The 23,100-nt window shown below is 36.0% G+C and overlaps 2 protein-coding genes across 4 annotated transcripts; one reads left to right on the forward strand and one right to left on the reverse strand.

The window, feature by feature from the left end:
• Positions 1-6,738: 6,738 nt before the first annotated feature.
• LOC113561608 (zinc finger protein GIS2-like) lies at positions 6,739-7,323 on the reverse strand. Its single transcript, XM_026968129.1, has one exon. The coding sequence runs from the start codon at positions 7,321-7,323 to the stop codon at positions 6,739-6,741; it is 585 nt and encodes a 194-aa protein (XP_026823930.1).
• Positions 7,324-18,450: 11,127 nt separating this feature from the next.
• LOC105278903 (sphingomyelin synthase-related 1) lies at positions 18,451-22,799 on the forward strand. 3 transcript variants are annotated; one of them, XM_011338346.3, is made up of 7 exons: positions 18,451-18,827; positions 18,890-19,046; positions 19,139-19,461; positions 19,540-19,868; positions 19,949-20,092; positions 20,170-20,324; positions 21,017-22,799. In XM_011338346.3, the coding sequence occupies exons 3-7, from the start codon at positions 19,159-19,161 to the stop codon at positions 21,415-21,417; spliced, it is 1,332 nt and encodes a 443-aa protein (XP_011336648.1). In that variant the 5' UTR covers positions 18,451-18,827; positions 18,890-19,046; positions 19,139-19,158; the 3' UTR covers positions 21,418-22,799. The 3 variants fall into 3 exon arrangements, with proteins under 3 accessions (XP_011336648.1, XP_011336650.1, XP_011336647.1); XM_011338348.3 differs by lacking the exon at positions 18,890-19,046 and having other exon boundaries at positions 18,451-18,602; positions 18,676-18,827; XM_011338345.3 differs by lacking the exon at positions 18,890-19,046.
• The last annotated feature ends 301 nt before the right edge of the window (positions 22,800-23,100 follow it).

The raw sequence follows: 23,100 nt of genomic DNA on the forward strand, positions 1-23,100 counted from the left end.
TGGTTGCGAGTGATCCTGGACTAATGTACTTCCACGTGGGTTTTGTGAGTGGTTTCATTATGACTGGCAGAAGTGTGTCCACCGGTCTTGGTGCTAATTTGTACCAGGAATCTCCCAGAAGGTACATAGTTGGTGCCAACGGATTACAAAAGATCTGTATTCCTTGTCTTAATAACACATGTGTCTGCGGAGTTAGAAAATACGACTGATTGTTACGGGTGACTGGTAGCTGACTATAACATTCTGATGTTCGACGAATCTTCACTTCCACAGGTACGCATTTTACAATATGTATTACTTCTCCAGCCAACAATGCCATGTATCCTGGTCCTTTCATGAGATAATACGCAAATGTGTCGAGTGATTGCGTGGCTATGGCTAGAGCATTCTGAATCATTTGTTACTACAGATTGCATTGCATTGCTGTATTAATATATTCCGATATAATTGGTTAATTTGATGGCTGATATATTTTTCGACATATACGAACTTCGAGTTCATATAAGCGAAAATATCAAGATTGTTTACTCGTCTTGGCGCTTTGACCAAGCCGAGACCGGGCTCAGTAGGAAATATTACCAGTTTAGGATGCTCCGTTCTTACAAGTACGTGTCCGCAAATCACTTCTTCTCCTCTGGTGGCCAGAGCAAAACTGGTTTCTTCTGAGGTTATTGAATAAATGGTTTGAGAGCGCTCAGTTATACTATCGATAATCTTGTCTGTGAATCCTTCATATAGCAGACTGTATCGCGAAAATTTGCAAGTGTCTTGCAGTAGTGCATCCCAGAAGGTGTTTCCACCCTCTATGTCAATGCATGTTGTGTCGCCTAGTTCGCAGGTTATTCCTGATCTTAATTGTACGCGGTTACTATTTATTCATACATCTGCATCATAATCATGTAGAGTAATTTTTATAGTTCCGATTACTACAACTTCGGTCCAACTTCCGTAGTGATCCAAATAAGCTCCTCTGGTGCAAGTTCCACTAGAATCCACATTACCGGCGAATGTAACTGGGCGACTCGAGGTCTCGTTTGATCTTAATCCAGCTATGATGACGCCTTCTATTTGTGCATTTCCAAACTGATGCATGCGTAAGCAAGTATCTTTAGTTACTTCTTGTATATAAGAAAATTTTCCATTATGTACATCCATGGTGTGAGAAAACATTCCACATTTCCGAATCAATCTGTCTATTTCTACTTTACATTGAATTACATGAACGGTTTGGAAATCATTCAATTGTAACAGTTGTACGAATTGTCTGCTAGAGTTAACGGTTACTTGAGGTATGTCATATTCCTCAATATTGAGTAGAGACATTGTAGTTATATTCGTGGTGGGTGCGCCACAATCATATCCAATAATTCCATATGCATTATGAGTCCATTTTATCAATAATATTATGAAGAGTAAAATGTTCTTGGTTAATGGTTCCATCTGAAATCTTGAAAACCGGTTATTTTCATGTTAAACTGTGATGTACGATTTCCTAAGTCGATTAAGATGCACTATTTTGCTATTCTTTTTAATCCTAATCCTCAGATTATTTTTATTTAGTATTTCTAGAACCTCATGTGATCCTGTATATTGGTCTCCAAATTTTCCTGGTTTCGGTCCTTTTAATAAAAATACCTGGTCACTTGGCTTGAAGTTTTGTGGATTTATTTTACGATCATAGTATCTTTTGGATTTATGTTTAGCCTGGATAACATTTTCTCGGGCGGTCGTTTGAATATTGTGCAATTGCGTAACTAAATTAACTAAGTAATCGTCGTACGTAGTCAGTTTATCGTCGGGGTTTAAGGAATCATGAGACGGAATCCGAGCTATTTTGCCATATATTAATTCATATGGAGTGTGTTTCGTAGCTTCATGTACGCTAGTATTATAATTAAATATCGCGAGATCAACCCACCGGTCCCAGTGTTTTTGTTCGTTAACGTATTGTTTAAGGTACTCACCTAACGCGTGGTGTGATCTTTCTAATGATCCATTTGATTGTGAATGGAATGCGGTAGTTTGGAATTTTCGAATTTTAAATATTTTTGCTAATTTTTTCATTAAATCGCTGATGAAATTTCTTCCTTGATCAGTTAATATTGCTTTGGGTGCTCCGAATACACAGATGAATTTGTTCACAAATGCTTCAGCTATGGTCGCAGAAGTTTGATCAGGTAATGGTATTCCCAAACAAAATTTAGTCAATTGGTCCTGAAGGGTTAAGATATATTCATTGCCACTGTCCGTTCTCGGCAATGGTCCTACAATATCCATAGCGACTTTATCGAAGGCTGCACCCGGTGTATCGGTGACTATCATCGGCTGTTTAGTTTTGACTCTAACTAATTTTTTCAGTTGACATTGCAGACATTGTTGTAAAATTAAAAGGCTGATGTGCCTCTGCACATCAGCCTTTAAATTTTCCCAATAATATTTATGTTTAATTCTACTGTATGTTTTAGTAACGCCGCGATGTCCTCCTGTAGGCAAACAATGCATTTCCCGGATTATCTCTGAGCGCAGATCCTTCGGTGGATATTTAATTTGCCCGTTACAAATTATTAATTTAGTCGGTGCGTTTGCAAAGGCTAACTGTAGCTGAGATTTCACATTGTTCCATGGTACATTATTAATTAAATCAGTTTTTGCAATGCTGAGTGTTTGTATCTTTAATTTGTCACAAGTTGCCCTTAAGTCTTCTATAACGGGAATAATCTGTTCCAGTTTCAATGTTGGTCCTTCCGACTACCTTTCGCTAGCAGGTAGTACCATGTGTAGGAAGTTTTTATGTTTTATTACTTTGACCTGCCCTAGCGTGAGGGATCCCATACGTGGTAGGTCATTGCGCTCGAAAAGTTTCTGTGAGCCTGAGTCCAGAGGGTTTCCATCTGTATCTACGAAGTATGCTACGTTATCCTTACGTAGGAATAGCAATTCTCGTAATTCGATGACATTGTCTGTGCGATTTTCCGCCTCTTGATGACTATCCATGTCTTCTGATTCTTCCTTTTCATCGTCGGTTTCGCTTTCGTCAGCGATATCATTCTTTTCGTCATACTCTTGCTCTTGTGATTGTTTAGCACTTTGGTTGCGTGTTAACCTTTTTTCAATAATTGGTGGATCTTGAATTAATGCTGTCTCAGTTGTCCGTTCTCCTTCTGTTTCTGTACCTTCTTCAGGTTGGTTTTGTTCTAATTGATATTCCTCACAATTTTCATCATCCGACAAGTATAGTTCGAAATTATCATCTTCCTCTTCATCGGATTCTTCCAAGAGTCTAGATATTGCTTCAGCATCTTCTGGACAGTCAGGATTATAGAATCCAGGCCTAATTATCTTGCAATCATTTTCATTATAACAAACAGGATTTCTGGATAACGCGTCGGCATTTACGTTTGTTTTACCGGCTTGGTAGACCACTTCGTAATCGTATTCAGCTAGTTTTAATCTCCATCTGAGTATTTGCATGTTTGCGTCTTGTGCATTTTTGAACCACATTAATGGTTTGTGATCGGTAACTAAAGTAAATTTCCGTCCGTACAGATAGGGTCGGAAGTGTTTCACGCAATATATTGTGGCTAGGGCTTCCTTTTCATAAGTATCGTACTTGAGTTCGGTGTCTGTTAACGTGCGGGAAGCGTAGGCTATCGGGCGATCTTTATTTATTTCACCCTGTGACAATATGCCGCCTATAGCAATGCCTGAGGCGTCGGTGTTAAAATAAAAGGTTTCGAAAAATCGGGATACTGTAGCACGGGTTCTTCACACAATTTCTGTTTTAACATTTCAAAAGCTTCCTCTTGAGCTTCGGTCCACTCGAAACGTGTATCGTTTTTTAATAAATTTGTTAGTGGTTTTGATAGGTTTGAAAAATTTGGTATGAAGCGTCTGTAATATCCGGCTAATCCTAAAAATTGTTTAATATTTTTCGGAGTTTTAGGTCTGGGAAAATGTTGTACTGCTTCTAATTTTCTCGGATCTGGTTTAACACCCTTCTTGCTAATTACGTGACCCAAATAGGTCACTTCTGTTTTCAGGAACTCGCATTTATCCGGTTGTAATTTCAAATTAGCTTTCCGAAGGCGATCTATTAATAAATTAAACTTCCTCTCATGTTCTTCTATAGATTTCGCGTAAATAACTATGTCGTCTATGTACACAAATATTTCTCGGCCTTGCAGTCCCATTAAGGACAAATCCATCGATCTTTGGAACGTTGAAGGTGCATTTTTTAATCCGAACGGCATTCTTACAAATTCGTAATGTCCAAAAAGGCAGTTTTATGACTGTGTGCTGGATTCATTTTTATTTGATGAAACCCTGAGGCTAAATCACATACAGTAAAATAATTAGCTTCTCCTACCTGATCTAAGATCTCGTTTATAATTGGTACAGGATATGCATCTCCTATGGTTTTATCATTTAATAGGCGGAAATCAAGGACCATTCTCTAGCGTTTATTACCTTTCGAATCTTCCTTTTTCGGTACTATCCAGATAGGCGTATTGTATGGTGATTGCGAATGTTTTATTATTCCTCCTGCTAGTAGTTCTTCTACCTGTCTGTTGATTTCCTCTTTATGTTGTTGCGGGAACCTATATTGTCGTGTGTTTATGGGTCGATCATCTGTTGTCAGTATATCGTGGTTTAATACATCTGTTGCGGTCAGCTGTTCTCCGGGCAAGTGGAACCTATCCTGACTGTTGGCTATGAGCTTTTCGATGTTGCCTCTTTCTTCTTCATTCAGATGATCCAGGCGTAGCAATTCTATTATTTCGGAAACCCTTTTTGTTGATGATTCACTCGTTATTCCGAAGCATTGCTGTCCATCCGGATTTGTGTTTGTGTTGGGGATGAGGAGTTTCCTTGGTTTAGATTTTCTTTTCCGTATAGGTTTGTTTGCTATTACTGGTGATTTCTCTTGTGCTGGTGCAGGTTCCGTGGAAGATAGTTTATTTAAATTTACTTGATCATTTACCTCAATTATTCCCGAATTGCTAGTTTCCATTGAAGAGGTGTGGTAGCTTCCCTCTCTGGAGAATTTAAAATTTATATCGGAAAGTTTCCTTTTCTTACCCATTATTACTTCTCCATCCATACTTTTCCTTTTTCTTTCCTCATCTATTTCACTGTTTTTATCTGGTTCAAGATTTTTAATCACTTCTTCATTTTTATTTACTTCGTTGTTTAATCCTTTATTTTCGTGGATCTTTTTATTTTTATTGGATTTTCTGTTGTTATGTATTTCTTTGTTTAATCCCTGATTTTCCTTTAATTCTTTATTCTCGTTTGTTTCTTTTCCTTCTTTTACCATTTTTTCCTTTTTGCTATCTTTCTTGTTTATTCTTTCTTCTTTTATTTCTTTAATTGAACTCGTGGTGTCTAATGAGGTTTGGTAACTTCCCTCGTCGCACTCGACAGGGCAGGAATACTGGATTGAGGGTGGATGATCCTCGTTTATTCCTAAATAATTTATATCTTTTGGAGAGGTTTGGAAATTTCCCTCTCTGGAGAATTTCCTTTTCTTTTCGCTTATTACTTCTCTATCCTTATTTTTTCTTTTTCTTATTTCACTGTTTTCGTCTGGCTTTATATTTTTATTTACTTTCTTATTTTTATTTTCTTTTATTTTTTCAATTGAACTCGTAGTGTCTAACGAGGTTTGGTAACTTCCCTCATCGCACTCGACAAGACAGGAATACTGGATTGAGGGTGGATGATCCTCACTTATTCCTAAATAATTTATATCTTTTGGAGAGGTTTGGAAACTTCCCTCCCCGGAAATATTGTACTCTATACTCGCCATTTCTGTATTTTCCTCCTTTTGTTTGTTCATTTGTTCATTGTTTAGGTCCGCTAATAAATCATCCAGATATTCACTTATCAAGGAATTATCATTGGAATTTAATTCTTTTAGAGAGGTTTGGAAACTTCCCTCCCCGGAAATATTTAATTCTCCTATCACGGAATTATTACTGGGATTGATAAAACAATCTTATTTTCCTTTATCATAGTCCTCTAAACTTGCCGTTTCTGTATTTTTCTCCTTTTTTTGTTTGTTCATTGTTTCATTACTAAAGTCCGCTAATAGATCATCCAGATATTCACTTAAAGGTATCATTCGTAAAATCGGCACGCGTATTTCCACTTTTTTGTCCAAAGTATTTATTATGGGCAAATGAGCTTTCCCGTTAACATTGTTTACAATGGTGTCTCCTAAATAAATTCCCTGTGTTAAATCAATCTTCGGCAAATAGCCTATCTTAACATCGGGATTTTGCAGTCGTATGTAAAATGATGATTCGGATCGCGGGGGAACGATGATAGTTTCCGGTGAAAAGAAGGGTATTTTCATATCAGATATTTCTAAATATCCGTCCGCGTAATCAATCTTGGATCCAGTGTGTACAAAAAAATCGTTTCCTAATATTCCGGCTTGAGATATTGGAAAATCGTCTGATACTATATGAAATACGACGGATGTATTAAAAAGTGATAATGCAGTTTCACCAAGTGTATATACCGGATATTTATTAATACCATTTAATTGCAAGAGTTTTGCGGAATTAATGCGAACTCCTCTTGGGAGGAAATATTCCTTAATAATATTAGGTCCGGATCCCGTGTCTAACATGAAAGGTATCTCCGTAAAGAAATAATTAATGTCAATTTTAACAGTAGGTAAACGACTATGTTTGTCAAGGTTTACTGTCACTGGTCGCGCTTCATGTGTTTCTATTTGGGTTGCTGAGACGTCGATGGGCGTGGAGCTTGTTCGGTCCCTTGTTGTGCGCCCGTTTTCAAAGGACCGTTGTAGTTTCCCTGGGAATTTCCGTTTCGTTTATTGTTGTTTATGATACGCAACTGACAATTTTCAATCAAGTGCCCTTGTTCTTTACAATATCGACAAGAAGGGCTATCCTTCTGAGGTAATTTTAACCGGCAATCTTTTGCGACGTGACCGTAATTGTTACAAAGTTGACATGCGATCCTTGGTTTAGAGTTAGGTTCGGAATTTTGTTTCTTCCAGCAATTATTAGCTGAATGACCAAGTTTTTCACACCACTGACAAATTACAGAAATTCTCTGGCTGTTTTCCAGATTGGATCCACACGTCTTAGCACTATGACCAGGTTTAGAACATATTTGACAAATTATTGTGTTTGCCTGAGTTACATTTATGGCTGCTCGCGATTGAGGATCGCGGAGTCGACATTTCTCGGCGCTGTGCCCTCGTTTCTTGCAAATTTGGCAAATTAGGATCTCATTCCCTAAGTCCGGTTTAATAATCTTCCTACAATTACTAGCTGCATGACCCATCTTATAACATATCTGACAGGTTTGATCTGTATTCTGTAAATTATTTTTATTTGAATTATTATCTGACCGTTTCCGTAAATCTGTCATTGCGTGTAATTCTCTTTCTATTTTTAAAGCATCTGCAATAGTTGCTTAAACATCTAGGTCCCTGGCGATTCTTTGTTCTATTTCAGGTTTCAATTCTCTAATAAAACATTTTGCCATATCTTTTTCTAATGAAATTTTAACGTTCGGATCGGATTGAAGGCTGCCAGAGCTTCGATATGCCTCTAATATTTGTTTCCCCAAAACCTTTACTCTGTTAGCATATGTGACTACATCTTCCACACCTTTTTGATATATATTACCTAATTCTCCCTGTAATTGATAGGCATTTTTCGAAGAGCCATAAATTTGTTTTAAATATTTTGTCAATTGGCCTATGTTTTCGAAATCTTGCCTCTGTATTGTTCTACGCGCTTCACCTACTACGCGTGTTCTAACTATTTTTGTGAACTGCGATTCGGCTTCATTAGGTAGCATAGATTTTGCTTCTTCGCATCCTTCGACAAAGTAGCTCAGAGGGATGTTGCTACCGTCGAAAAAAGGCACGGCCTCAATCGCATATTTTAATGTAGCGAAAAGGTTTTGCGCCATGGTTTCTGGAATCTCTGTTTCTTCGAGTACAAGTTTGAGGGTTTTTTCACTTTTTTCACTGTGATCAAAGGATGCGAATAAAGAGGATTCTTCACCGACTACAGTTTGGTCTAAAGTTTCGTCTGGTGAAAAGCGTGGCTCTTTGAGGAGGTGGTCGCGAGATTGAATGGGGGTGGAGGTGTGAGGAGCTGAGGATGAAGGAGCGTCAGTTCTGCCTATTGCTACGTTATAAATTTCGTCGACCACCCGTTTATCACTTTGAGACCTCGTGTTCATTCCTCTCTCAACAGATCATACTTAGCATCCCGGGACGAGCCCCCAATTTTGAGGATCTGTTACGTCCAGAGCTCCGTGAAACTCGAAGAAGGGCGCAACCAGACGCCTCTCGAGGTTCTTTAGCACACAGCCGCAGAATCTCGTGTTCGAGCTGACCGATACGCTTCGATTTTTGGGTCAACGACCAAGGTCGCTCTACTCTAATAGTCGAAACGGTCAACTTGACGGTCCTTTTTAGGTAAGAGAAATGAATCCCTATTACCAAGGATAGGACCTGTATGAACTGTCGAGGAAGAGAGTGAAGCGAGGGTAGTTAAATGAATATAATTTTGTTTACCTTCTACCAATTAACATTTTTATATTTTGTCAGATAGTTACATTAATAATTCCTAACGATACAAATAACTATAATTTTGAATATTTTGTCAAATGATTACATTAATGATTCCTAAGGATACAAATAACTATAATTTTGAATATTTTGAAATTATCAAATACATATTATTAATCAGTATAAATTTTGATTAATTAAAACTAAAATTTTGGTAAATTCAATTGGTATTGATGCATGTACAAAACGTTATAATTTTAAATTACATCATTATACCTAAATTTCGAAATTAAAATTATACAAAAATTCTCTAATGTAAGACGCGGGGATCAATACAGGATGGACGCGGTGGCGGGTTATGAAAGGTACAAATGTGTTGGGACCAGCATTCCCGACTGCGTCCCTGAGAGTAGGTATATTTATAGATCCTGGTCCGCAGGTTACAGTATTAGGTGGAAGTGGGAAAGAGTAAGTAGGAAAGAAATCCAGGAAGTACTCGAACAACAGGTGGAAAGCGCCCTGGGAGAATTCCCTTAACGCTGAGATGGTCGAGATGGGTAGTAGGGCGGAGCGAATTTCCCAAAAGTTTTCAAATCGAATAGTAATAGTGTGGAAAAGTTGGTACTCATCAGGACAATCACAAGGAAAAAAAAATTTTTGAAATCGGACAATATCTTGAGGTCGCGCATCGCGTTCGAAATTTTGAAAATTCGACAAAACTTGAACATTTTTCGGAATTTTGGCAGAGTACCCAAATGTTGTCAGAATGCGATCAAATTCGGTTTGTGGTTACTACTAAGGTACCAACTTTTGAAAAAAGCATCGCCATGAGGATAGCTGCCCCGGGGTCGGGGTGGAGAGAGGGGTGCTTTTTGTTGAAAACAGCCGAAATTAAGTGCTGCGTCAGAGGACGAAACGATAGTGCTAACGACACGTTAATCAAGCGATCGAAAGTCAAAATGCTTTTGTCACTATGACACCTCCTCTCCTTCCTCTCCCTTTATCTTTTGCCTTTGCTTAGATGTGCAGCTCTTCGCTCGTCCTTATCTCTATGGCTTGATTTGAGGAGGACGACTCAGAACTCACCGCGTGAAGGTGGCTGCACTTTGAGTTCCACCCACGTCCTACCCAACCAACCAACCATGACCTAGGCGTGAGAAATTACGTAAATGTAACATTAAAATCTGTTTTTGTCTCAAGAGAAGGCATTAACGAGCGTGAATGAATAGTTGCTCGTATGAAACCATCCCTGCTCTCTGGCCCATAAACTTTAGATGCAGCCTCAGTAACTAACTTTACAACACGTTCAACCGCCTGAGTGTGACAAGGGTAGTTTTCAATATGTGTGACTGGTATTTCCTTGGAAGATAACATTTCTGTGATTGAATCTTCTGAATGGTTTCTCAGAAGAGGAGGACAGGTAAGTTTAGTAGTGGTCCAGTCAATCAGTTCAGTGTAGTCACTTGCATCAAAATTTATGGTCGGTACTGTGAAATATCGTACTGATTTCTCTTTTTCTGTTTCTTTGGTTTTCAGGATGCGTTTCCACGCCAACTCTCTAATATGCTGCCTCTCATCAGTGACCATTGTTAGAAGATTTTCTGCGTGAGCAAAGAAGGCATTGTTTTGGATCACGCTGTGTACAACTTTTTTGAGGTCATCTGATAAGTATTTGGAAAAAGTTATGGCTTGAAAGAGGTGTTTAGGACCCTCAGTTATTGATGAGTTTATTTTAATGGTAAACCAAAAGGGAGCATAAACTTTGAGGATAAAGGTTACCAGGTGAATGAGGTTTCCGGAAGGCTTTCTGCAGGATATGTAATATCTCAGGATCCTGTTGGCAGTAGTCAACCAACGAGCATGACTAACAGGTCCAGGGTCTCGCAATGTAAGGTCCAATGGACAATAACCTGCCTTGATAGCATTACAAATTTCTGTCCGGTATCGGTAGAGATATTTCTGATTTTTACTGAGGATGCTGCTGTCTAGTTCAGGGATGGTACAATCAATTTTTTGAAGTCTACAACAGGAGAATCTGTGACTTTTGAAAGACTTTTGCCAATAGGGCCAGAGTAAGATTTTGGACCAGTTGTCTTGCCATCTAGGTTTTCAAACAAGTGTCTCAATGGCAATTCGTTGAAGTGGAGCAAACATATCGACCACTGTAGTGGTCGCTTTAGAGAGACTTCAATGAACTTGATAATACCACCTTTGTATCCAGTGTTTTTATTTGTACCATCGCATCCTACAACTTGGACGTCTGATAAATCAATACCTTTCTCACGTGCATCACTTAAGATACTGCTCGCAGAATCCTTTGCATTTTTTGCGGTAGGCACCACGTGGAATAGATAAAGCGAACCAGGCTCTTCTATGACAGAAATGTGTTTTTCTCTTTTTATGACTTGGTACCTTTTGTTTTCTTTAACTTCAACCATCATAGTGTTATCATTTCTGTCATCAAAGTACAATGACTTAGGTCTAATAATTTGTTCTGTGATTTCCTGCGATTTCAAACCAGAACGGGTTCGACTTTTAGCTCTTCTGATTTTGTGTCTATCAATGACAAACTTGTTGTCTGTTTTTGAAATCATGCCAACATCTGAGAGGACGCTAGAAGCAATCGCTGCTGTTGCTCTGTCTGATACACCGTACCGGTCGCTGGTGAGAGCAGTATTGGTAAGTGTGACTCTCATTTGTGATGTAGCTTTATCATGCTTTCTACTTATCTTATAATCCTTATCTGTTTCTTTCTTACAGAGATGTTCTTGATCAATGTCCTTATCAGATTCAACCTCATTACACTCATCAGGGTTATTTGATGAAGAAGAGGATGGAAGTGACAATTGACTTTGATCAGCAGTAGTCCCGGACAAAGATCTAGACTTTTTCTTCCTTGCTACTCTCTTGACAAGCTTTTCAGTTTCTTTGCGATCGATTTGTCCTATTTTACCGATCCTACAGCATCTCTGAGCATAGAGGAACTTCCTTTCAATGACAGGAATCTTTCTGTCGATAGGACAGGAACATTTTATGTCAATTGGATTGGAGCAAATGCACTTGTCAATGGAATTCTGACAATTGCAATTCAGAACCATGATGCATTTGCACGAGGAAATGTCGAAAAGTGTTTTTTCCGAATCGGATATGTAAGAAGAATAAATATGTTTCCGCTTGTCGTTTTCTCTGTCTCTTTTGTAAAATTTGAGGAGCTTGTAATACTTCTCATGGAGTGTTTTGAGAAGTTGCACTATACGATTGTGAGTCACAGTTGGGATTGAGGCCTTATAATACAGGTTTTCTACTTCTTTGGCGACAAGATCAGCAACGCCAGAGAAACTGACATCTTTACCAGGCGACTTTGATACCATCGCCATGTCGTACCTGACTTGAAAACAAGACCTCAGAATATCAGCAACAGATGGAAGATAATTAGGGTTTAATGGTTTGGGTTGTCCAAAGAATGGACAGACTGTATTCTGTCGGGTGAGTTTTGACATGATGCAATAAAGCCAATAAGTGGAATCACCTAAGCTGAACAAATACTGGTATTAGAGGACAAGTAGTTGCGAACAACCGTTGACTCTAGCTTTACGTCTCTGCTATGCTGAGATCACAAGCGCCAAGTTGTAGCTTGCAAAGCAACAAAGTCTCAGCGCATGAGAACCAATAAACAATATTGTTTTGCATAAATAAGAAAATATAATATAGTATTGTTACGTCCGGGCGGCGGATTCCGCTCGATGCACCACTCGCACTCACTCACACACTCGCCGAGACACTCGCGCACCAAATAAGACGACACTTTTATAGAAAAGCGATTAAGATTTATTATAATGAGAGCGGGATGCGATACACGTCCGTCGTTTACAAGCTCACGTTCGAATCTCCCCTCTGTCACTGTTTGTTTATTCTCCTGGCGACCCATCGCCAGGAGGCTCGCGTCTTCTTCCGACGGCCGATCCGACGACGCTCAGCTGATCAGCAGCTGACCGGCTCTTCGTTATGCCGGGTGGTCAACCCGGACATATATAAATTCTCGGATTATAAATATCACAATGTTTTATGAAAAACGTACATGTAATAGAAAATTATAAATTTGCAATACCATGTACATTAACATGTATAATAACAAAATGTTATAAATGTGTTTAAAAATAGACATTATACATAAAGAAAACTGTATGATTATATATTAATATACTCACTAATTGCATAAACAAAACTTTAATATATCAGTCAGTCGTTAATCGCATAAACAAAAGTTTGGTATGTATCACTCAGTTGTTAGTCGCATAAACCATGGAGAAAAGAATAACAGGAGGGAGCATAAGGCCTTTTTTAGGTGGTGGGGGTAACCACGCGCCTGTATGTGACGAAACTGAAATGTGATTTGTTAACCACAGTAATATGGCGTTCTGCACTTCATCAAAACACTCTTAGTAACACTCTTAGCCACACCAATATGGCGGTTTACGGTTCCCCCCTTACGTCTGCTTAGCCACGCTGCGGGGGAAATGCTCCCTCCTGTTATTCTTTCCTCCATGGCATAAACAAACCTTTGGTATGTATCAGTCAGTCAGTCAATTGCTAAATGTTTTCAGTCACGATAGTTCACGTTTAGAAAAAGACAACAGAGTCCCAGCACTCTATCTCCCTCTGACCGCTCGGTCTCGTGGAAGGGATAGAGTAGAGTCCTAAGGTTTGTTCGCGTCGCATGCTCCAGTGTACACCAGGGAGCACTTGGGCCATGGATAAAATGACAGTATTGGTCATTGGAGCGCGTTGGGGCGAATAGGAGCATGTTAGAGTAAGCGACGCGAACAAACCTCTAGATATAAGAGAAGCGACATTGAAATCGATACATGCGATATTGATAAGCCACCATCTTGTTTTCTCCATATGCGAGGTACAAGAAGGTCAAAGCATGTTCTGAAAAAGAAAAAGAACATCATATAAAACAGTTTAATATTGCTTTCAATATGTAGGATTTGATTTATATGTAATAAATATTTACATAAAAGTACTTACATCGCAATTAATAACTGCTTGTCTGTACACATAATTGCTTTAAAAGTAGTCATCTAACCTTATTTTATTGCACCATAGTAGCAAACAAAATGGCGCTCACCACGTGATTTATCTGGCCAATCAGACGATATTCCCTCAATGTCGCTTCTCTTATATCTAGAACTCTAGGATAGGGTAGTGCTCGTTCCAGTATGATTATATTTCAATGGGAATCACACATACTTGTGTTGATTTTTGTCTCTTGTTCCATAATCGATATACATTGAAACGTATGATGTAAAAATAATGAATACTCGCAAATTAAGTAGAAATTACTATTTTTTCTATATTAATGATATAATTTCAAATCAATTTAATAAAACACATTTTTCGTTTCTGTGGAAACGTGAAAAATACGTTTTTAAAATTTAGGTCTAAAAACGTCTTCTATTTAAACCGTTTCTTAAATGGTACTTTATGTTTCTTAGACATTAAATACGTCTATGGCCCGTATTCATAGTCGGATCTTATATTTAAGACCGTCTTAAGTTTATCTGCAGATACTCCATAGCCAATGAAATAACCGCCGTATAGTTAGCAGACAAATATGATAAATCTTTTTTTTTTATTGCAATCGTTTGAGAATCATTTGGGAAAGTTTAGGAAACCACTTTTAGAGTTTGGGAAATAATAGTTTTTTAATAATTAATGAAAATTAGTTGAGCATATAGTTAGCAGACATCATTCCAAATAATTTTCTTTTTCGGTTATTTCAACGCCAAATCATTTGGGAAATACGCCTATAATGTTTTCAGAGTTTGGGAAATAATGATTTTCCCTCAAAATCCAGTTTAAAGTCATCAATCAGACCTGCAGTCATAATCTAGGGACTTTTTGATTATAGGCTATATAATGGAAAAACGTTTATAATCTTTGATATTTCTCATTGTTTTCCATTTCAATAATTTGGGAATCGTTTGGGAAAGTTTAGGAAACCACTTTTAGAGTTTGGGAAATAATAATTGCATCTCAAAATAAAGTTTCATGTCATCAACCAGACGTGAAGCCAAAAATCTAGGGATTTTTTGACCCTAGCCTATGTTTATACTCTTCGATGACAGTCAAGGACCGACGAGTTTACACAATGGTGCAATAAAGCGTTGAGTAGCATACAGGCGTCTGTGAATAGTAAATCTTGTGCTACAATTACAATTCTCTTATGTATTTTTGAATTTGGTAATACTGAAGGAGACGGGCTTCTTCACCGATTTCCTTCTAACTTTGCAATATCGTTTATTTTGATGAGAAAATACGATTGCGAGAAGGAAAATCGTCGCTCTCAACTAGAAGGAAAGTTATCACCTACTAAAAAATGACAGTTTCGGGGTTAGGAAATCTGTCATACCGGCGGTCTACGGGCGTAGCGCACACTGACCGAGCATGCGCGGTGACGTAAAACTGCGCGAACTTAAACACGTGTGTACTTGCAATGCAAATTAGTACGATTCCAAATAGGTTTTCAAGTCATGTGAAGCGAGGTTCCACGCAAAGCAAGTTTTATATTGTAACTTCCACGCAGTACTTTTGGTCACCTAAAAGTTTTTTTTTTATGTGGAAGAGTACTAAGTGACGGGCGAGGCCCGTCTCCTCGTGCTCTTCCACCCAAGCATATACTTTCCTAGTATAAATTTTCTTACTTTAATATTATTTAATATTAATTTGTTATACTGGGGAAGTATATGTTTGGGTGGAAGAGCACGAGGAGACGGGCTCCGCCCGTCACCTAGTACTCTTCCACATAAAAAAAATAACAAAACTTTTATGTGACCAAAAGTACTGCATGGAAGTTACAATATAGAACCTTGCTTTGCGGGAACCTCGCTTCACATGACTTGAAAACCTATTTGGAATCGTACTAATTTGCATTGCAAGTACACACGCGTTTAATTTCGCGCACTTTGACATCACCGCGCATCTCGAAAGCTCTACGAAATTTATGAAAAAATTATTGTAAATATCCTACTAGAGATTCAAGAAGTCCAGTGGATACAACGTAGGTGTAAGGTCAAAGCACAAAGACATATAAAGGACCGTCTACAATGAATTGTAGTCGTAGAATTGACCAATCACAGTTTGCTATTTTCCTTGCGATCAAAGAATAAGAAATTGGCCCTTAGCATGATGTCTGCTAACTATACGCTTCATTAATCTTCGTTAATTATAAAAATTATTGCTTCCCAAACTGTGAAAGTGCCTTCCTAAACTTGCCCAAACGATTCCCAAATGATTGCAATAGAAAACATTAGAAAACAATGAGATATATCGAAGATTATAAACATTTTCCATTATATAGGGTATGGTAAAAAAAATCCCTAGATTTTTGGCTTCACGTCTGGTTGATGACATGAAACTTTATTTTGAGATGCAATTATTATTTCCCAAACTCTAAAAACATTACAGGCGTATTTCCCAAATGATTTGGCGTTGAAAGAAGCGAAAAAGAACATTATTTGAAATGATGTCTAATGAAATGCTAACTATACGCTCAACTAATTTTCATTAATTATTAAAAAACCATTACTTCCCAAACTCTAAAAGTGGTTTCCTAAACTTTTCCAAACGATTCCCAAATTATTGAAATGGAAAACAATGAGAAATATCAAAGGCCGGTATTCATAGTCGGATCTTATATTTAAGACCGTCTTAAGTTTATCTGCAGATGTTGTATAGATCATTTCATTGGCTACAGAGTATCTGAAGATACACTTAAGACGGTCTTATATATAAGATCCGACTATGAATACTGGCCAAAGACTATAAACGTTTTTCCATTATATAGCCTATAGTCAAAAAGTCCCTAGATTCTGATTGCAGGTCTGATTGATGACTTTCAACTCGATTTTGAGGGGAAATCATTATTTCCCAAACTCTGAAAACATTATAGGCGTATTTCTCAAATGATTTGGTGTTGAAATAAGCGAAAAAGAAAATTATTTGGAATGATGTCTACTAACTATACGCTCAACTAATTTTCATTAATTATTAAAAAACTATTATTTCCCAAACTCTAAAAGTGGTTTTGTAAACTTTCCCAAACGATTCCCAAACGATTGCAATAACAAAAAAATTTATCATATTTGTCTGCTAACTATACGGCGGTACGTATCGATATTTAATAGATATACCATTGAACTATAACCTAACTGGAATGAGCGCCAAGCCGCCATTGCCGTTTAGTGAGAAAGAAGGACAGTAATACCCATTCTCGTGTCGTCTTTGTCTAAACGGCAATGGCGACTACAGGTTGGGAAAAGACAGCTATACCCTGCTTTCACCCTTTCTTTCTAAACGGGTCACGTGACCCGAGAACAATAGCAGTGCTCATTCCAGTTAGGATATAGTTCAATGAAATATACAAAATATCTATATCTCTAGAATAACTAGGGGGGATATCTCTTGGATATTTATATATTATTTATATATCCATATTCACCAAGTAATTATTGAAGATATCTAGTGGATATTTACATATTATTCACATATCCATGTCTATTACGAAGCTATCAAAGATATCTATAAGATGTTATTTATATCCATGGTCCATGGAGATTCCCGCTTCTGATTCACCAAGCGACCGATAGATGGCCAGGCCAGGCGTGACGTTCTCGCAAGAAACATTTGCGTTATCACCTTATAAATAACCATCCGGAAAACCGATCCAGTACTCTTTTTTTAATATTTCTTAATCAATCATGGTGACATTATAATCACATTTCTGTCATATAGTATTTCTGCAATCAAATTTCTGTTCAATTTTTACTATTTATGTGCAATTAAATGTATATTTTCTTATTGATATTTTATTTATATTTATATCTATGTTATTTTGCAATTTTAGAGTCATGTTCCATTTATTGTCTTACACTAACGATATCATGAATGAATATCCACGGAGAAATCCACTGAATATTAATATATATGCACTAGATATCTATTATATACATAAATATTCCGAGGATAGTGATGTAGATGTTCAATAGATATTGGTCTACATATCCCATGGATATTTATGCAACCTCGTATTGCGGACATTTGAATATTTAAGGCATGTCCACTGGCTGTTTCCTACATATTCATGAATATCCATATATCCACCAAAAATATCCAGTAGATATCTAATACACATTATTTTCTGTGTGGGTACACTTTTACATTTGAGAAAAAGTGGAAAAAAAAGATATTGTAAAAAGAAATATTGGATAGCACCCATTTTTCAAGAAAGGAAAGTGCATGGATTCTTTCATGCTGTGCTACCTAAACTCGTTTTAGAAGATTTGAGATTTAATAATTACATACGTATGTTTGCAACTCAATTTGAAAAGTTAACATTCTTAGTTGGAGCAGTCATATTCGCTCCTTGCGAATATTCGCTACAAGCTGAAACTTTTCAGCGAACAGCAATTACTCGCTAGCGAACAGCGAATGATCACGTGACCTTCATTCGCGGCGATTATTTCGCTGCATGAAACGGCACCTTTAGGTCTGGGACACCCTGCATATATATATTTTTTTTTTATTATATATATACATATATATAATTAGATTTGAATTGTAGGAATTTAGTAAATAAATATTGTAATAAAGTATCCTACTGATTTTTTAAACAATTACTATACACACTTTACAAGTTTTTATAATAGAGTTTAAAATATATTCAACAAAGTTGTATAAAGAAATTCAATACAAGATTTATCATATTTACAATAGAATTATTATATTTTATGAATATATATATATATTTTTTTTTCACGCACGCACGCTATTATATCGAACTTTGTCTGTTTGTATTTTTTTAAGAATCATTTCATGTAAGCAATACTCAGTAGCATTGTTATGATTGATCTGGTGTATTTCACCGAAGAAGGAGATAGTCTCTGTGGCTCTTCTATTGAACATAGTTGAACATTTTATGTTACTCTAATAATGTTTCTATTTCTAATATAGTAACGGGAGCACGCTCATTATTGTATTGCTCATTGCTAAAGAAGATTACAAAAAATGTACTGTGTCGGTAATTAATAACCTATTCTAATTTTTAGTGTATCTCGATCAATGGCTCCCTTTTATTTCGTACGTAAATACCGCTGTGTATAATTTGTTTTCTTGAAAATGGTCATGGTATGGTACGTACATTAAATGCACAAAATGTTCTAATAAGGAATTTACGACGATTGCGGCGCAGACTTGCCAGGTAGGCACATATTTGTAAAAATGAGGTTAAGTTCATGCTTCCTCCTTTCCTTTTTCTATCAGATAAGTACCGACATCGCTTTGACAGCATGCTCGATTCCGTGAAGTGGTATTTCTTTTCTCAATCGTTTACATGGGAATCCTATCTCTATGCATCATTTCTATATATCAGACTCTTACATTGGATTATGTCATGTCAATACTCTATGATATTTGAAATGTAATTATTATATTCAATTATATCATGTAATATCATCAGGTAACTCTAGTTATAAAGTATAATAATATACATATGCTCGGAACTCTTTTCAGGGTAAATAAGCAACGTAAAAATGTCATCAAAAAATGTGATGGAATGGACAACCTGCGATGTCAAAGCATGGCTGATAGAGAATAATCAAATGGAATATGCGGACTTATTTTGCATGCACGAAATCGATGGAAAAGCATTATTGACGTTAAAAGAAGAAGACTTGAAGTCTGATATTATGAACATAAAAAAAATTGGCGCCATAAAAAGATTATATCTGGCTATAAAGCAACTACAAAGAGATAACGTTGCTGCTTTATTTGATCTGGGATACATGGATTTATTTCCTTCATCAAACTTTTATACTCATCAAAATAAGCCTGAGGTAAAAATATTTAAAAAATCTCCATATTAATTTTGATTATAACGATAAGTTAATGTTACAGTCATAATAATTTTATAGATGCCTAGTTCTAGTACAAATAACGAAGCATCTTTAGAGCACGAGTTCTATTCGGCTTCTGTGTCGGAGGATGGACATGCCTCTCATTTACCACCTGAGATCTGGAAAACGGTTATTAGTTTGGGATATTTGTTTATTGTCACGTGGATAACTGCTTTCGTAATGGTTATTGTTCATGATAGAGTACCTGATATGAAGAAGTATCCTCCATTACCAGACATATTTTTAGATAATGTACCTCATATTCCTTGGGCATTCGACATGTGTGAGGTTACTGGAACTTTGCTTTTTGCGATATGGCTTGTTGTGCTTATTTTTCACAAGTACAGGTAAGTAATTAATCCAGATTAAGGTAAATCAATATAATTTTCTTTATAAAGTAATAATAAGTTTATTAAACATTATACAGATTTATTTTACTGCGGAGGTTTTTCGCATTATCTGGTACAGTCTTCCTGTTAAGGTGCGTAACAATGCTTATCACTTCATTATCAGTACCGGGTGCACATTTGCAATGTCAACCACGAAAGGTTCCAGATGAAGTTTGGACAAGGTAGAATATATTAATTTGATGTATTATCTTTCTCTTTTTTTAAATACAAATGTATATAAATATATTTTATTTTTTAGTTCCCCTTATGTCGAGTTATATAACAAAATAGCAATGGCTTATGTTATTTGGCGTGGTGCCGGTATGTCCATTCAAGGTGTTAGAACTTGTGGGGATTACATGTTTAGTGGACACACAGTAGCATTGACTATGCTAAATTTTTTCATCACGGAATGTAAGTAATGACAGTTACATTATTTTATTTGTAATTTTTGATTGATGTAATGTTTTATCTAGTTTTCATGTTTGAGCTAATTTTGTAAGTTTGTGTGTTGTGTGTGTGTGTGTGTGTGTGTATGCGAAAGTTTAGTCTGTTTTTGTAAATTGTCGCTTTTTAATTGCATAATGTATGCAATATATTTAGGTACATAATATATGCCATACAATTTAGTCATCAAAATATTTGCCTTCATTTTTTACGCTTTACTACCATTTGTCGGTTGTAAATTGCGAGTTCCTTTGCGGAAAAAAGTTTTTTCGTGTCTCAACCGTAGCTCGAGTTAAAAAGTAGTGCATTGATTGGAACAAGTGGTAATCCGAAGGCGCCAAGTCGGGTGAATACGCTGTGTGCGGAAAAACTTACCAGCCGAAATTAATTAAAGCATATATAATTATTCATTGCTAAACGCATTCATTTTGTTTTAATTTCATCGTTTATATTTATCGTTAAATATCGTGACATATAATATTTTCAAATTTTAATGTCAACTCTTCAAAAATATAAAAAAAAGCGAGAATTTATTTGAAGTTTAATAATAAGAAGTTAAATAATAATATCAGAGCTGAAACAAAAAAGTAAAATTCTTGCAAACATGTAATATATAAATAGTAAATATTTACGTATTTCGAAATCTATTCTTGTTACAGATACCCCGAGACATCTATATTTTTTACATACTTTCACATGGATGCTTAACATGTTTGGTATCTTCTTCATCTTGGCAGCACACGAGCATTATTCCATTGACGTTTTCGTAGCATTTTACATAACTTCACGATTATTCCTTTATTATCACACATTGGCGAATAATCAGGCACTGATGCAACGCGACTCAATTAGAACCAGAATCTGGTTTCCATTATTTAGTTTTTTCGAAGCGTCGGTCGATGGTATTGTTCCTAACGAATACGAGTCCCCTTCTTTGATAGTTTACAATTTAGTAGATACGGGAAAAAATATCTCGCATTGTATACGATCTTGGATTTGCTTCCGAAAGAAACAGCGCAACGTAAACGGTAACTTAAGCGACACAAAGAAAGAACTTTAACCAAAATTCATAACCAAAATGAAGCACTTTTGTATATTCTATTTGTTATTTTTGTATTTTTGAAAAAATATGTGCATTAATTTAGAATTTCCTCCTGTAGATGTTATAGATATAATGTATAACTGCGCGCGTGTGTACGTGTTTTGCGTCCTCATTAGCGTTAACATATTAACATTTGAAGCATTTATTTTTGTTTAATTCATATCATACTATGTTATAATATGAATTATATATTCATATTTATATATTCATATCATAATATATGATGTGAAAAACGAGTGAAATTATTTATTATGGTGTGGCTATTTATCGTATTTAATTTTTACAATTACCCTGGTAATGCTCAATTTTTAAAAAGTTTCTAAACAGATGGAACTTTATGTAATATCTTTTTCTAAAAGTTTTATTCAGCGTGCTGTCTTCGTATCATCCAATACAATACTTAAATTTTTTGTAATTACGCTTAATGAACTTTTCATATTTCTACTCTCATCTTCTTTTTATAGAGCAGAAAAAATTTTACATGACAAGTTATATAAAATTATGTAATGCAATAATAACTATAATAACACAACTATCATCATACATTGCAATAACTTGGAAGCTCTAAAGACTTTATCATATATATTTAATTCTTGGTATGGGAAGAGAAGGAGAGAGAGCAGGGGACCAAGTTAATATTTTAGAACTTTCGAGTCTCATCTGCATCTGTGAAAGTACATTATATATTTTACTAATAATGGAATATAATATTCATGAAAGAGAACGGAAGAAAGGAGGAGAGAAGAAGAAAAGAATACAATAGCTGGTGTGTCACATGGATCGATATTAAAAGATCGATTCTATGGAACGTGAGCATAATGCATGCATGCGTGAGCGACGGAGAGGACAAGAAGGGAGTGTTGTAACATTGCACTTATCAAGTGTTTAAAAAAATATTATAATTTAAAATAATTGATATTTGTAAACTATTACATAAAAGGCTGAAAACACTATAAGTTATCATAACTTAATATTAGCTCATGCATCATACTTATATAAAATACGATTGTATAAATATGCCATTTACACGAAAAGCCAATGATTGTTTTTTTATATTTTGTCCATACATATTTTTTACCTATATGATAATCTTCATGTTATAAGTTAGGATAATAGTAATAATTATTTGTAACATGTTAATATTGTTTATAACATTGTTATGTTATGGTTTAGTATTTTATATGTATTCTTCCAAAAATAACACTGGAGTTATTACTCCCGTTAATGTTGACCAAGTGGTTTGAATATTATTAATCTTTGAACATCAAGCATTAATTTATAAATGATTGCAAAATGACACGTTTATGTGAAATAAAACGTATTAATATTTTATAATACAATTTCTTTAGTTATTAATATGTGTGTGTGTGTGTGTGTGTGTGTGTGGGTGTGTATCCTGCGCAGCGTCGGAATCTATAAATTGAACAGTTAAAGATCAAGTTTCAAATATATATATGGATATTGAATTAAAAATTAGCGAACAGACATGTACGATACTAAAAGAGAAAGATTTAATTAAGTCAATGTAGTAATTACTGCGCAATTATTCAGTGAAAACTTTAATGTTTTCTACGATATATCCGATGCTTATAGCTCTTAAAAAAGCAATATATACGTTTTGCTGGTTTTTTTCTCCTTTGC

The sequence above is a fragment of the Ooceraea biroi genome, chromosome 3 (genome assembly GCF_003672135.1).
Source record: "Ooceraea biroi isolate clonal line C1 chromosome 3, Obir_v5.4, whole genome shotgun sequence".
NCBI classification, from domain to species: domain Eukaryota; kingdom Metazoa; phylum Arthropoda; class Insecta; order Hymenoptera; family Formicidae; genus Ooceraea; species Ooceraea biroi.

Bases quoted from the DNA above. Each gene is read 5' to 3' on its own strand.
- LOC105278903 (XM_011338346.3), top strand. From the start codon at position 19,159: ATGTCATCAAAAAATGTGATGGAATGGACAACCTGCGATGTCAAAGCA. The intron at 19,462-19,539 runs GTAAAAATATTT...ATAATTTTATAG, and splicing joins CTCATCAAAATAAGCCTGAG to ATGCCTAGTTCTAGTACAAA. The intron at 20,325-21,016 runs GTAAGTAATGAC...TTCTTGTTACAG, and splicing joins AAATTTTTTCATCACGGAAT to ATACCCCGAGACATCTATAT.
- LOC113561608 (XM_026968129.1), bottom strand. From the start codon at position 7,323: ATGGGTCATGCAGCTAGTAATTGTAGGAAGATTATTAAACCGGACTTA.